The following is a 16,593-nucleotide window of genomic DNA, read 5'->3' as shown; positions in this document are numbered from 1 at the left end:
TAACAACATGGTTTCCTTTGGAATAAGTAAAACTCATGCCTCAAGTTCAGCCATGCATGGTAAGTCCATGACTCTGGAATGGCAGAAAATGTCTACTGAAGTAGGAAGCACTGTCATTCTGGAGCTTTTCAGCCCAAATGGCTTGCATGGAGTCATGACAGGAGGCAGCATTTCTTCCAGGAGGGTAAGTGAAGAGAGTTTCAGCCACCAGCACAAGCTTATGAAGAAACGCTGGGTCGTGACATGATAACGGGTACAAACCTTTGTTCTCCAAAGGAGCAGAAGAAGGCACATGCATGCTCTGTATATCAAGTACTACATCTTTCCTATAGCCAAAGCTGTGCCAGGAAAGGAAACTTCCTGATATTCTGAAGAGGTTACCTGCCTCTGATGTTTGCACATGAGGCTCACATAGAAATTTTCGACGTTGCCCAGGCGCATAACATGGGAGACATCTAGCATTTGTGAGAAGCTGTGTTTTGGAGAGGCTTCGAGTATTCAGAAGAGGCAGGGGGATGCTGCAGTGGATGATGACATGCGGATAGAAGCATTGCTGCCATTTTCTTTCTGGTAAACCTCAGCCTTTTGCATGGGGCCAAATTTCCTTGGCAATGAGATAAGCCACCAAAGAGGGTTTATGTTGGGACAAATCCAAATCTTCTTTCTTTTTTTTTTAATGTTTTATTTATTTCTGAGAGAGAGAGAGACAGCATGAGCAGGGGTGGGGGGCAGAGAGAAAGGGAGACACAGAATTAGAAGCAGGCTCCAGGCTCTGAGTTAGCTGTCAACACAGAGCCTGACCCAGGGCTCAAACCCACGAACCGTGAGATCGTGACCTGAGCCAAAGTCGAAAGCTTAACCGACTGAGCCACCCAGGGGCCCCGGGGAAAATCCAAATTTTAGTAAAGTCCAATTCTTTTGAAATCATGAAATGGATGCATAACGTGCACAGCACAAGGTGCTGCCTCAGTTCTGTTGGCCTCATGCACCTACTGGCACGGCCTTCATGCACCAAGGCGCCACGGTGTTTCCCATCGCACGTACTGAGTCCTTTCTCTCAATTTGAAAGTAGGGATGGGGGTTCAGAACCATAATGGCAGGGCGCATCTTCAACTATTTAACTCACCCCAAAACTGTCCTACACATCATAACATGTACATAATAATAGATTTACCTTAACTGACCCACATTAGTTTGGTGTGAAACATCATTTCAATAGCACTGTAAACTTAACGATTTTTTCCACGAAGACAATTCTCCACTTAGAGAAATGAAAGCAAAACAAAACAAAAAGAAAAACAAAAGGAACTGGGGTCTAGTTCTAATTTAGCTAAGAGTGTGAAAGAAATGTGACAATAATCTTAAAGCATGTACCTTTAAGAAAATATGCTGAGGATGAGAGTCTTGACCTCAGACCGAGCCAATACTGATGACTCCCAAGTTGGGTAATGTATTTTCTTAAAGAAACAAGTGCACATACACCTCATGAGCATAGCTACAAGGAGGTTTTAGAATCAAGATGGAAGATCAGTAGCATCACAAAGATGAAGAGATTCTTTTTTAAGTCAGCCTTGCAATTCATTGGCTAAACGCTTGAAGGGGGAACTTTGATGAACCCAAACCCGAATATCACCTAGAACGACAATGTGGACACTCAAGAGGAGTAATTAAAGCCCCACAAGGAGGCCACTTCTGTTGTTAGCATTCCAATGAGTAAAACTACACACTTAGAAGGTGAGGGACGAGAGTGGCGGCTAATGCTTACCGCATTCACACGCATTCCAGGAAAGGTACTGCTAAATGCTTGCTTGTTCTCATTCACCAAATCCTCATGGCTCCATGAGCCGCTACTTTAGTGATCTCTGCTTTATAAAGCTCAGGGGCGCCTGGGTGGCTTAGTCGGTTAAGCGTCCGACTTTCGCTTAGGTCATGATCTCACGGTTCGGTTCGTGGGTTCGAGCCCCGCGTCGGGCTCTGTGCTGACTGCCAGCTCAGAACCTGGAGCCTGTTTCAGAGTCTGTCACTCCCTCTCTCTGACCCTTCCCTGCTCACGCTGTCTCTCTCTCTCTCTCCTAGAAATAAATAAAACATTAAAAAAAAAAATAAAGCTCAGAAGTTCTATGTTCACAGAAAGGCTTTCTCTCATGTTCACGTTTGAAAAATTCCTTAATATGTAATCCTATAACCTGGGAACTTGGACTAGGGATACATTTTTTCCCCCAAGAAATGAACTATTAAGTACAATAAGATCTCTGTTCTTAGCCCCATTATAAACCAGAATATCCACTTAATCACTCATGTATTTTGTCGTTTTATCAATTCTTATTAAATGCCATCTTAATGATGACATATAGGTACTGTAAGATGCTGAACTACTTCTAAATCTAGGAACAGAATTGACAGAATCAAATGACAGAAGACAGCATTTCTTCCAGGAGGGGAAGTGGAACCGAGTTTTGGTCAACAGGACAAATTCAGGAGGGTAATGGTTCCTGGATTCTAATGATCTAATTTGGCTACTCCACGTCTGTTAAATTAGATGATCCTTTAATCCCTTGTTCCCCACATGCCTACCGGGACCTGCCCGTGGGCTGAGCCCTCTGAGACGCCCTGCTCCCCCAAACTTGGTCAGCGCTTTTGCTACCGTGCCGGATAATGGCGACTTTATCTGGAGAGGCAGGTGTGCTGTTCACAAGGACACTCACCTGTGACCAGCTCCCGGATCTCCAGGTCGGTGGTCTTGCGGAGTAACCTCACCAGTGCTGGGATGCCGCCGCAGTTTTTCAGGGCGATTTTGTTGTCGTCGTTGGCCTTCCCGTACACCAAGTTTCTCAAGGCCCCGCAAGCACTACGGTGGACCTCCGTCATCCGATGGTCTAGCAGGTCCACCAGAAGCTGGACACCTCCTTGCCTCCTTATCTGCAAGAGCACAGGGAACAACTTTGGCCTTAGAGACTCAACAGCGGTCGCCGTTTAAACCAAACCAAGTTTTTTCATGTGAAGCACTTGCTACAATTCATTTCACCGAACGGAAGTAAAGCCCACAAAGGAAAACATTTTTGATGCGATCGCCTCACTTGGGTGAATATCCTGGTGGTAAAATGTCAAACATACTTCCTCTCAAGTTCTAGACCTAAGAAAGGTGATTGTAACTTCATAATGGATGGGCATTTCTCTCTATAAAAATACGGCACACGCTCATTGCAGGAGCGGAAGGAGGAACAAAAGATGCTTCTCACTCCTGAGATTTATTACATCGAACCACTGTCTTAAAGGGCTGTTGGACTGATGTACAAAATGGCAAAATTAGGCTTAATCAGAAAATCCTTCCAACATTTCAAAGGAACCAGAAGCTAAATGAGAAACCAGCATGGACACAAGGATTTTTATCTAAGAAGCCCGAGAAAATAAGAAAGTCACAATGTGAGCTGGTCGGAACACTAAGACCAATGCATGTCATGCTTAACTCAGGTGTTTGACTAATAACAGCAAAATCGCATTGAGTTCTGATGTTCTCGTTACCCAAAATAATTTTGATTTTTAAAATAAGTAATGGGGGAAAAACCCTTCTTGCAATACGTTTCTAGGTGTGTCTTCTCGCTGTCCTTTAATTTTTAGACCGATTCTTAAATTAAAACTGAAACAAATGAGCTAGTTAACAGACAGACCGTTTCATGGAGTTTTCATTAGCACAGCTATATTTGGATATTTCTGCATTTATATGGAAAAAAGGACATGACTCCTTCAGTAATACTGTCTTCTTTTTTTGACTTGAAAGTCTCTCAGGGATTGAAAAATGATGGTTTCATGTGAACGATTATAACTTAGCACTCTCCCTGTTGAGTTTTCTTATCACAGAAACTCATTCATCCCACAGATATGGTGGGCACATGGCTAACTCCCCACCCTTTCAAAGGTATGAAACTATGAATTTCTCTGTGAAGCTACGTCACCCACACTATTTAAAACCACACCCTGATCCATACCCTCTTCCAACACAGTTCTTGTTTTCTCTTAACCCGTTACCAAATTCTTCACAGCCCTTGTCAGGTTCTAACTTCTTTATTATGTGTCTTGACAGTGACTGTCTGCTAGAACGTATCTTCTTGGAGGGACGGTCTGTTTTTTTCCTTTTTCAAAATTCATTTATTCTAAGCCTTCAGCAAGTACAGAGCCCAATGTACTTGGGGCTTGAACCGATGAACCGTGAGATCATGACCTGAGGCAAAGTCAGAAGCTCAACCAACTGAGCCACCCAAGTCCCCCAATATTCATTCATTCATTCATTCATTCATTCATTAATTCATTTAGAGATAGAGTGTGAGCGGGGGCGGTGGGTGGGGCAGACAGAGAGGAAGAGAGAGAATCCCAAGCAGGCTCATGCTGTGAGTTCAGACCCGAATGTGGGGCTCCAGCTCATTATCTGTGAGATCGTGACCTGAGCTGAGATCAAGAGTTGGACACTTAACCAACTGAGCCACCCAGGCGCCCCAGGGCAAGCCTGTTTTTGTTCACTGAGAGATCTCTAACCCTACCCCACGCACAGCGCCAGGCACATAGCACATGTTCAACAAATATTTGTTGAGTGAATGAGGAGGGAGACTATATTACCTGCGACACTGGTGTCTCTTAGATTTGTTAGAACTTGGCTTTTCAAAACTGAGTAATATCCCTCATTTAAGGGAAAAAACAAAACCCTTCCTGTGTACAGAATGTCTCCAGGTGGCCACGGCAGCTCTTCCTCTACCAGCTTACAGATAAATGAGGGCATGCCTCCTTCACAGGAGGTGGGCCCAGATCATTCAGAATACGCCGTAGGAATTACTTTCTTCCACCAACAAAACGAAAACATAAAAAGTTGCAATTGTCACAGAATCCCTGGCCTCAAAGTCCCTAATCTGGGAAACGAATATGGTGTTTCACATATCTCATGTCTGGGCTGAACAGGAGCAGGGACGGAAGGGGGAAAGACACTGGGGACAGGGCTGCTGGGGAGGGCGTTAGCTTCCCTGACGTGTCTGCACAGCCAGCAGCGGTGGATGCACCCCGGGAACGTGGTCAAGTGTGTCCCCGGGTCCACTACAAACGTCTGAAGGAAGCAGAAAACAACTTTCGCCCAGTATACAGTTTTACCAATGCTTGCCTGGCGCCCACTCACGAGAAAGTTTGTAAGCACTGTGACCGTGTCCCGTACATATATCTGGGCTACAGCAACACCCACTGTGTCATAATACTTCAGAAAGGATATTCCATTTGTTCAAAAGCTTAAACTATAAATATTGTTTTCTCTATATGTGTGTATTTGCATGTGTGTGCTTTACTTTAAAATTATTCGGGTGTAATGATCTTAATAATGATGAAACCATTACAAAAGAGGTAATAAAGCCACTTTTACAATTAACTGATTGATTAAAATTAAAAGCAGTTGGGGGCACCTGCCTGGCTCCATCGGTTAAGCTGCTGACTTTGGCTCAGATCATGATCTCACCGTTGGTGGGTTTGAGCCCCGCATTGGGCTCTGTGCTGACAGCTCAGAGACTGGAGCCTGCTTCAGATTCTGTGTCTCCGTCTCTCTCTCTGCCCCTCTCATGCCCATGTTCTGTCTGTCTCTGTCTCTCAATAATAAATAAACATTAAAAAAATAAAATAATAAAGAAGTTGGTGTAGTAAATCTATCAATATATCTCTATATATTTTAACTATATTGTATAATTAGTATTTAATTTATGACATAATTCCCATTCATACAACTTAATGAATTAAACTATTAAAATATTATTCCAAAGCATTAAAAAAGGAAAATGAGTTCAAAACAAATTCAATGTCAGTGTTTAATGGTACAATGTGAACACGATGTTTTCGGTGTAACCCTGATTAATGCCATAGGTCTAAATTTATAATGATGTCTTAAGTTTTATTTTAATCTATTTAGAGAAACACGAATAAGATGAGATTTCTCTTTTGCTCTTATTTGGGGGGGTGTCACTGGATCGTATATATAAAAAGCTCTTGTTTTCTTGGGTTGAATTCTATCTAGGAATTCGGGAATCGTAAAGTCAAGCATTAGTCAGGCTGAGTTCACACACACGAAATGTGATGGTCAGGCCTTTGGTTCTGTTGCCTCCCACATCCCGCAAGGACCAGGAGGGAAGGCCAAGGTGGACTTTGAGTTCTCTTGAAGGGTCTCTCTCCACGGCCGGACTTCCGGGTGCTGTGGATTGCCGTGGATGGGTCTGGGTCTGCCCTCTGCACTTCCCCCCTGCTCTGTCTTTCTCCTGGATCCTGCCTCCCATCAACTTCTCCTTGCACCCAATTCCCCTTTCTTCCGGTACCCAAGCTGAAATTCTTGTGAGGCTCCAGACAAACCTATGCGAAACATTAATGAAGTGCAAATTCCCTTTGAAAAACGGTCAGGGGAAACTTTCTTCTTCGAAATGACGCTTGTATTTCCTCTCCCACTAAATGGCCAGCAGTCTCTTTTCCATGTATGCTCCCCAGTGGGTTCTCCACACCCAGCAGGCGGAACCCCACGCCATCATTCCAGGCCAGTTCACCATCTCCCCTTTCTCCCCCCAAGTCTACATTTAATAGTTATTAAAACAGGGCTCATAAAATGACATATAATATCATATGTAACTAATGTATGTAAAATAGAATAATATAAAAGGCACAAGAAGAACACCTGCCACATGGTAGGAAGTTATGAACTATTTATCAGACGAATGGAAGAATAGTGAGCTGAGTTGTCACATGTTAGTTTCCCTTTCCCTCTTATTTTTGCTACTTTAAACTAGACATTATTTTTAGAGCAGTTTTACACTCAGAGTAAGTACAGAGAGTTCTCATGTACCACCTGCCCCCCCACATACACAGCATTCCCCATTGTCAAATGTTCCGAGGAGAGATGACGACCCTACACTGACACATGGAGTCACTCGGAGTCCATGGTTTGTACTACTGTCCACTCTCAGTGTTGTAGGTACCGTATATTCTGTGGGTCTTGACAAATGCATAATGACATGTAAACACCATTACAGTACCATCCAGAATATTTCCCCTGCCCTAAAGTGCTCTGTGTTCCACCAATTCCTTCTGCCCTTCCCCTCACCCCCGAAACTACTGAATTTTTAATTATTTTTTAAAAATTTTCATCCAAGTTAGTTAGCATATAGGACAACAATGATGTCAAGAGTAGATTCCTTAACACCCCTTACCCATTTAGTCCATTCCCCCTCCCACAACCCCCCCAGTAACCCTCTGTTTGTTCTCCGTATTTAAGAGTCTCTTATGCAAAACCACTGATTCTTAAATTTTCTCCATGGTTTTGCCTTTTCTAAAATGTCACAGGTTAGAATCGTATGGCATCTAGCCTTTACAGATTGGCTTCTTACACTTAGTGATACACATTTAAGATTATTCTCATGTTTCTTCATGGCTCAATAGCTCATTTCTTTTTAGTGTTGAATAATATCCCATTGTGTGGATGGGCCACACTTGATATATCCATTCACCTGCTGAAGGACATCATGGTTGCTTCCAAGTTTGGGCAATTATGAATAAAGCTCATATACACAATCATTTGCATGTTTTTGTGTAGACATAAGCTTTCAAATCCTTTGGGTAAATATCAAGGAGCAAAATTGCTGGGTCGTCTAGTAGGCATATGTTCTGTTTTGTAAGAAATTGCCAAACGGTCTTCCAAAGTTGCCACACCACTTTGCCTTCCTACTAGAAATGAATGAGAGTTCTTGTTCCACACCACTGTCAGCATTTGGAACTGTCAGTTTCTCGGATTTTGGCCTTTCGAATAGACTGTAGTGGTATTTCATTGTGTTTCCATCTTTTGCAAGACTGACCCGCGATTAGAGCTACTTACCGACTGAGCCACCCACGCGACCCCTGAGTTGACAATCTTAAATTCATTTATTAAATGATTTTTTGATAAGATGGTCCACTTTAGTCAATTGTTCCTATGTTAATAGCTCTTACTTATTTTTATGCTTTGTTGTAAACTTCAGGGATCTAGACTGAGAGAGCAGTCTACAAGAAGTAAGGAAGACGGGGGCGCCTGGGTGGCTCAGTTGCTTAGTTGTCTGACTTTGGCTCAGGTCATGGTCTCACGGTCCATGAGTTCAAACCCTGCATCGGGCTCTGTGCTGACAGCTCAGAGCCTGGAGCCTGCTTTGGATTCTGTGTCTCCCTCTCTCTCTCTGTCCCTTCCCTGCTCACAGTCTCTCTCTCAAAAGATAAATACACATTAAAAAATTTTAAAAAAAAGAAGTAAGGAAGATGGAGGCTGATGAACCCCATAGCAGGAGAAAAAAAAAAAAAGATCACCACATCAAACAAAGCACATCTATGCACTCTGCCCGTCCTTTCAGGTTGTTTAGAGAGTGGGCATTCTTCAAGCTGACACAGACGGTCTCTTGAGGATGAAAGTTGGGATGCGTTTGCACAGATTCAGTGAAGCTCACTCAGCATGGATCACGGGAGAGTGAAAACAGCCTCCGCACTCCTGCCGTACAGTTTTAACCCACTGTTTTAAAGTGTTTTTACAATTTAAACTCTAAAACTAAAAGTATCTAAAAATCATTAAAGAGTAGGATGCAATGGTTTTCCTCCTTGTCCTTTCATTACGAGGCAGACTATACAGAAGCCTTTTAAATCAAGAAGCAAATGGATGGGCAATTAAATTAAAGAAAAATACAGGTAATGCAATAACACCCATTGGAAAAAATGGGGTTTGCCACTTAATGAATTTGTTATCCTTGACATTATCTGCATTTACTGAGAATAAAGTATCTTTACCAATGAATTATCTGTTACCATTAAACTGACATCAACATCAATGAATAATTTAGAACATATCCAATTATAGGAGTGTTTGCAAGCTCATGGTGGTCTTTGTAAAATGATAATGATAATGACGATGTATAGTGGATTAAATAATACTTTAACATAGAATAGAATTCCTCTTGGGGGGTCCTATCTTCATTTAGAGAAATACTAGGAAATGTTACTTTAAGGATACTAAGACCCTCAAGGATGGGTTACAGTTGTTCTTGGCAATAAGAGATTGCTCACCTACTCGGCCAGTGAAATGGGGAGAAATCAGAACTAGCTGGGAGATGGAGAAGAGGTTGGAGTAAGTAGCCTTGTAGCCTTTTTTTTTTTTTTTTTTAAACTTATTGGTGGTGAGATAAGATCCTCAAACAGCTGTGGACCTGGGTAGACACTTCCATACCTCTCAAGGGTCTGCTTGGTTTAAAGCAAAGCAGATAAATCTTTGGTTTAGTTCTAAGAGAAACTAAACTGGGCCTGAAACTCAAAGTAAATTTGAATAATGGACTGCAGGATTATAATATATAGTACCACCTCTCACTTCAGATATTTATAAGCAATCAATTCACCACGTCTAAGAAATAGTTTACCAAAAGCTGACTACAAAGAGGTACTGTGGACTCGGTGATTTTAGTAAATTTTAAATTAACTGTTATTTTTCAATGGTGTTCATTTAAACAATAAAACATATATAGTTGTATTATATTCCCTATTAGTAATTAAAAATTAAATAATTTTCTCTGCTTAAAAGCTACTGGAAGAGGGGCACCTGAGTGGCTCAGTTGGTTGAGGATTTGACTCTTGATTTCGGCTCAGGTCATGGTCCAAGGGTCATGGAATTGAGCCCCATGTCCGGCTCTGAGCTGAGTATGGAGAATGCTTGGGATTCTCTCTCTCTCTCTCTCTCTCTCTCCCCCCACTTCCCCCTTCCCTCCCTCATACTCACTCTCTCTCTCCTTTAAGTAAATAATAAGTAAATAAATAAATAAATAAATAAATAAAGCTACTGGAAGATACAAAGTTTGGATCTAAAGCCAGAGGCTTAACCAGAGGTACCTGAAATTTCACTTTTCAATTTTAATGTAGAAACTGCAAAGTTATCAGTTTGTAAAATACATGTTTTACCTCACTGAATTCCACCCCTAACCCGTACAGCAAAGTCAGGTACCTGATCAATGTTTCCATATAGTTGAACTGATGTGTGTATGTGTAGTTGATTCTGAGCAACACAGAAGTTCAATTGATGAAGACTAAAATTTTTTTAGTTTTATGGTAGAAATTATTTTTGAGAATTTTGAGAGAAAATACAGCTCTACCATTGTGCAAAATGATCTAGGTTCTCCATTCAGTAGGTGAACCAAGATGGATTATGTTTCTTTTTAAATTATGGTTTAGAGAGCAAGTGCATTGCAGTGTTCGGAGGGGTGTTTGAGGCGGCAGCAATGAGGTTCAAACCATTCTCCTTCTTTTACACCTGTGTCCCCTGAGGCAAGTGCCTTAAATGCCTGTAAAGCATATACAAAATGTGAACCTGTCTCATGGGGTCGTTTTCAGGAGTAAATGAAACTTCAAATGTGAATTATTTAACAAAGAGCTCAACAAATATTATCTGTCAAGGAACCACCCGCTGTATTAACTTGTTAAAGGATATTCTTAATTGACTTACTACCTGGTCAGTATATGAATTAGCTTAATAATATCATGATATAACATATGATAGAATCAGTGAAAGGTATACAATTCAGAGTGATAGCTTCATAAATTATATTTAGGGTGTAGACTGTTTATTATCTAACAGATCATTAATCCAACCTGGTGTATAACTAATGAGATTTAAAAAGAAATACATTTACTCTAAAACTCTATTCTGTAGTCATTTAAAAAATGCCACAGTGTGCTGCATCAATATTATACATATGACATGTTTTGCTAGATACATTTCCAAGGTAAGTACAGGAATTAATCTATATTTTATAAAGAAGAGAAGTGCAATGATTTTTCTTGTGATGGTAAATTAACTGACCAAAAGAAAGACACTTAAAAATAATTTTGAGGTGATACTAGTTATTGGGGAAAAGAAAATATTTTTCTGAAATACAGAGAGAATTATTAAGCAGAAAGAGACAAAGACCATGTTTTGATTTTACAAATCAGTTTCTAATGAACAGATTTTAAAAAATGATGAAACCAGTAACAAAAGATCTAACCAGCAACATGAGAAATGATTGAGAAGGTTCTAGTCTCATGTAGATTTCCCAGGTGCTACTTGCCTGCCATGGTGTATACAGCGTGCAATGGGTTTGGTTTCGCCTCCACCTGTGTCTAGCAGAAAGCTATTTGGGTTCTGAAAATCATATGGAAAATATAAAGCAGTCTACGAATACATTATCAATGTTACTGGAATCCCTTTATGCTTCCCAGTGTAAAGACCCCCCACATTTTGAGAATCTTTGTCCCCTGTATGGACTTCCAAACCCAGCTCCTGTCCTATTCAACGTGTCCTCAGAAGGTACTGAGGACCATTACTGAGGCGACTGCCTAAACCTGTAATGAAATGAACATTTCTGAAGGGTAATTTTGAACATTTTTCCATTTTTTTACTCTCCTCAATTTTAGATAAGTTGCTGATATTGTATCAGTTACAGATTGGTAATGGGTTCCTGTCCATAACTCTGGTTAAAGAAAACCATTTCTCATGAAAATCTCTGAAATGACCTATTTTATAGCAATTCAACATTTTGACTTCTCATCACGCTCATGATCCTGTTATTTAAAGAGAGAAAGGAAAGAGAGGAAAAGACCTTTATTTTAGTCTGAATGTGAATCATGATTGCACACAGTGATGCATTTTACAGGACACTTTAAAAAAATTACAAGCCACCACAAACATTATATTACCACAGTTCTTGGCCCTTTCCACCCCCTTTTTTGCTAACTGATCACGAACAGTGAATTTCTCTAGACTCTTCCCTATCTCAGAATGAAATAGTCAGTCGAAGCAGATGAACATCAGGATCCTGTATTGAAAATCTTACTGCCCACCAATGAAGCCAGTGTGGAGGCCAAAGGGGCCTTAGAACTGTCCATGTGGAGGCGGAGGCTGACACTCTGCACAAACTCAACTCGGTTCTCAGAATTGCTATGTGCCAAAGGCGAGCTTCCACATTCTTTTCTAAAAGCACCCAGGAAAGGCCCCCACTTTTATTTCTTTTTTAACAAGAAAGAATTACAAGCGGTCCCACAAATTCCTTTCCCGAAGACCCCACTCAGACACACTCACCATGTTCCAAATAAGTCTAATGGCTTCTATTATCTGGCATAACAGAATACAACTTCACAACGTAATGGGAATCACAGAGGACGCTTGCAATAAAAGTCTCCCTTACTGTTTTCCAAACTGAACTCAATCAACATAATTTTGTGAACCATGAAGCTAAGCTCATATAGCGTTCAGGATCTCAAAGAGAATTTTAGATAAGCACATAAGAATTCTGAAAACACAAAGCCTGCAAGGCAGAGAATCAACTTGGCTATTTGGAAATTATTAAGATATCTTAGAATGTGACTATAAGAAGCCCACAAAAATTACCCCCCAACATTTTCAGTGTGGTACTGATTAGACAGTCCCCCATTTAGTAATGTTTCGGGAATGCTTGGACTGTCAGGGGTTGGGGCCAGGGGTGGATGAGTTGAAAGAAGCCCCTACCTCAAAGGAGTTCACATACCTGTACAGGAATTGGAAGTTAAGTAAAGAAAGCAGCCAACAGGACCACTTCAATAGTGAAGAACAGAGATAGCTTTACTTGGAGGAGGATGCAGCAATTTTCTACTTATAATCTGGATCCTCAAAGATGATCCACCAAAATGTATAAGGTTTAAGCTCCTCAAAAACTGGGATCCTCCCCAGTGATAAGAACCATGAAGAAGAAATAGCAGGAGAAAAGGATGGAGTGTGCGGGATGGTGTGCGGGGTCTGGGTCAGGGGACTGTGGTCAGGGGACATTCAAGCAGGGAGCAAAGGCCATGAGAGAGTGACAGCAGGTCCAAGGAAGAGCAAGAAGACCAGGGTGGATGGAGTCCAGTGAAGGAGAGAGAGGAGAGGAGAGTGATTGCCAGGCAGAGCAGGGTTAGGTCCGGGAGGGATTAGCTGCTGTAAGAGCATTGGCTTGACTCTGAGGAAGGTGAGACCAAGAGCATGACTGAACATTCCTGTATGTGCCATGTGGAAAGCAGACTGTCCCAAAGGCAGAAGCAAAGACACCAGGTAGGGGTCACCGAGATGGTCCGGGTGCAAGCCACACAGTAGCTTTGGAGAGGAATGATGAGAGTCCAAGTGCTAAGAAATGGTCAAATTCTACATAAAAATTTGCAGGTAGGGCAAAAAATATAACTGAAAGCATCAGGATTGACTAAGATTTTTGGCCCTTAATTTCAATAAACACCTGTGTTGGTAATCAGCACCCAGTAGTTTTTGGTTGATGGACAGATGTCAAAGCATTTATGAGAGACACAGCCCCTCATTTGAATTTCTGTTTCACTGGCATTACAAAAGCACACATTTTACAAATTGCTATTCTTTTGTTATTGCAAAATAGAAAATAACATCTTTCTAAAATATAAAATTATTTTAAATACATAGACACAATAGAAGAATTATTTTGCATCTTAGATAGCCCATGGTTATAACAAATAATGAGCATTAAAGTAAATGTAACGTATTCCCCCAAAAGGAGTTATAATAGATACATAGAGAAAACTTCTGTATGCATTTATTTTATTTTTAAGTTAAACACCTAAATTTATGGAGATTTAAACTATGCCAACTAAGACTTATTATTATACCTATAAAACTGTATAGAATATAAAACTTGCTTGACAGTTTTCTTGTCATGCATATGTCTTTTCTATTTTAGGTTATGAAGTCGCCTGTGTGTCCTGAAGATATATCTGCTCATACACTCTTCTGTGGTAGTAATAGCCAATATTTACTGGACTAAAAACTGGTTGGGGAAAGTCTTGTTCAGTTCAACTGATATTTAGTAATAAGTGTTGTTGTTGTATGCTCCTTAAGGATCTCATGGACAAATAAAGGAGAAATTCACAGAAACAAATAAGGTGTGAGGGAGCCCAAAGGAAGTTCATGAAGCCAGTCTCCTTGGGGAGTGGAGTGGGTTCATTGGTTCTGGAAGAGAGAATAGCTGAACTGATTTTAAGAAGTATGAAAACTGGGGGCGGGGGGGGGGGGAGGTGGCACCTGGAGGACCCAGTTGGTTAAGCACCTGACTTTGGCCCAGGTCATGATCTCAAGGCTTGTGGGTTCGAGCCCTACATCGTGCTCTCTGCTGTCAGCACAGAGCCCGTCTCGGATCTTCTGCTCTCCCCCCGCCCTGACCCTTCTCCACTCATGTGCATGCTCTCTCTCTCAAGGGAAAGAATAAAATAAAAAGATTAAAAAAAAAAAAAGAAGTTTGAAAACTGGTGAGCCATACAATTAGAACATGATTAAACTCTAAAATGTTTGGGATGCAGCAGGTCTGTGCTTTTCAAAGTAGGGCACATGTATAGTAGAGTTGAGGCAAAAGCATAGACAACAGTGCATTATATAGTGAGGCATCTCCTTTGCCCTTAGATTTACCCACACACCGATGGTGTGTGGCAGGAGACATTATTATTATTATTAGTAGTAGTAGTAGTATTAGATACTTTATGGAATAGAATATAAAATGAACGGGATTTTAAAGAAAAAGCACAGAATCTAAGGGATGGTTTGCAGAAAGCTTCTTTGGCCAGCAGTCCGGAATTCCTGCAGTCCACGTGGGTAGGGCTCTGAAGACAGATGGGCATGGGAGGCTGGAGAAGACAGGAGGCATTGGAGAAGGGTGTCTGCCTGCACAGACTGTCTCCCAGAGACGGGACAGAGCGGGTGATAAGGGATGCCAGATCAGAAAACCCTGTAACAAAGAAGTATTTGAGCAGACAGAACATGAGGATCCACTCACAGTCCCCGAGCAGAAGAAGGATGTGAGAAGTTGTGGCAGCGAGGTAAGAGAATTAATTTGAGAGATTGTACAAAGGAAGACATTATGGGTAGTCTACAAGGGTAACTTCTATAGGAAACATTCTCAACCATTTTCCTGGCATTGGGGAATTCGTAAACAGTTTTGCACGCAGATGAGGTTTTCTACAACTCTCAATCATTTGCTTAAATTTACTTTGCTTCTCTCATTCCTACCGCTCTGTGGGCTGAGCCCCAGCAAGGGGACTGGTAAAGTCCTTGTGATTCTCCAGTTAGCTTTCCTCACAGAATCCGTGGGTGGAGGCTGCAGGGGATCCCACAAGCTTAGCAAAACAGAAAAACCCTAAGTTCCACCACTCAGCTCCATGGAGTTCCCCCACCCCCCCCCGCCCCCGACGTCTGTCAGATTCAACCCCTGTGACTGGCTCTTTTGAGAGTCCACACACTGGAACATGTCAGCCTTATTTTCTCACATGTTTGTACAGAACACAAAGAAAGCTGTTACCAGGGAAATCCATCTGCAACACGGCATCTTGAAATAGGAGTTATTCAATGATGCTGCTCAGCTGATTCAATGTTATTCGTCCTTCATTTTGTCCATCAGCCCAAGCAGAACATCTATATGACACTTGGATCTTGATATAATAAGAAAATACACTTGTTTGGTGCATCTGTGACCTTTTGCATTAAAAAAAAAAATTACGTTCTAAGAAATCCCTGCAAGGGCAGTGCAGTGCATCCATAATGGAGAAGGACACTTTATTCTAGGCATCACACGGGTGGTTATCTCAGAAATTCTCTCCTGGTGATTTTAGGAAGTGGGGAGTACGACATCACACATGTCGATAATTTTATATACATGTTATGATGTTTTACATATTGTACAATATATAATAAATGTATGCACAAATAAATATACGTATAATAATGTGTATATATCAATAAGTAAGTATACTCATATGTGTGTATTTAAAAGAGAGCAATTCAGAAATGTCTCTTCTTTCTTCTCCCACAAAACTGCAATTCATTCAGTATGTTCAATTATTTCCTTCCAATTTAAATTTTGTAGCAAGAGATGTCTTTTTCTTGTAACTCACCGAGACTCGTGGGCTCGAAGAACCTACCCTGTTGATTGTCCAGCTTCTAATCAATAGCCACAGGGATTGAGGTGATTGTTGTTTCTTTAAATTAATCATTTCAGTTCAAGGACCTTCAGTTCTGGAGTGTACCAGAGTAAATGGCTGGAACCCCAATTATAAATAATAAAATACTCCCACTTTACTCTATCTTCAGGCTTTGGCTCTCAGCAGAATTTTTTACTTAAACTCTTTTTAAAAAAATCTTCAACATATGAAATCCCAGATTTAAAAAAAGCAAGTTTTCATATTTTTTGTGTTATCATTTTCTAATTATGCATTTAAAAGAGTACTGAATACATGCACGCTTTGGTTTGCATTTTAATTATTTAATTATTTTCAACTAAATTATGTGTATTTTTGCATAAATTTTTTTCTAGACTATAAGTCTACTTTCAGTTTTTAATAGGCTGGCCGAGGCAGAGGGCTTAAGGAAGAATTCTGTTTTGTTTTAAAATTCGGCACACACGCGAGAACCAATTTTTTTCCTTGACACACATAGTCAGAGCATGTCACTCCTGCTCAAAACCTTATAATGATCTCATCACATTCAGAAGATGCTTAGCCTTGGCCTTTGGTCCTATGTGACCAGTCCCTGTC

The 16,593-nt window shown here is 40.9% G+C and overlaps 1 protein-coding gene across 1 annotated transcript in view; it reads right to left on the bottom strand.

Moving 5' to 3' along the window:
- The window catches only part of CTNND2 (catenin delta 2), a 935,777-nt gene that overhangs the window by 215,632 nt on the left and 703,552 nt on the right, over positions 1–16,593 (bottom strand). The window contains exon 15 of the mRNA XM_039250112.1: positions 2,706–2,919. Within this exon, the coding sequence (XP_039106043.1) occupies positions 2,706–2,919 (214 nt within the window). The remainder of the gene's footprint in view (positions 1–2,705; positions 2,920–16,593) is intronic.

The sequence above is a fragment of the Hyaena hyaena genome, unplaced genomic scaffold (genome assembly GCF_003009895.1).
Source record: "Hyaena hyaena isolate Hyena2069 unplaced genomic scaffold, ASM300989v1 scaffold_360, whole genome shotgun sequence".
NCBI lineage: Eukaryota > Metazoa > Chordata > Mammalia > Carnivora > Hyaenidae > Hyaena > Hyaena hyaena.
The sequence above is the reverse complement of the archived record's forward strand: the minus strand, read 5'-3'. Positions and strand labels throughout refer to the sequence as shown.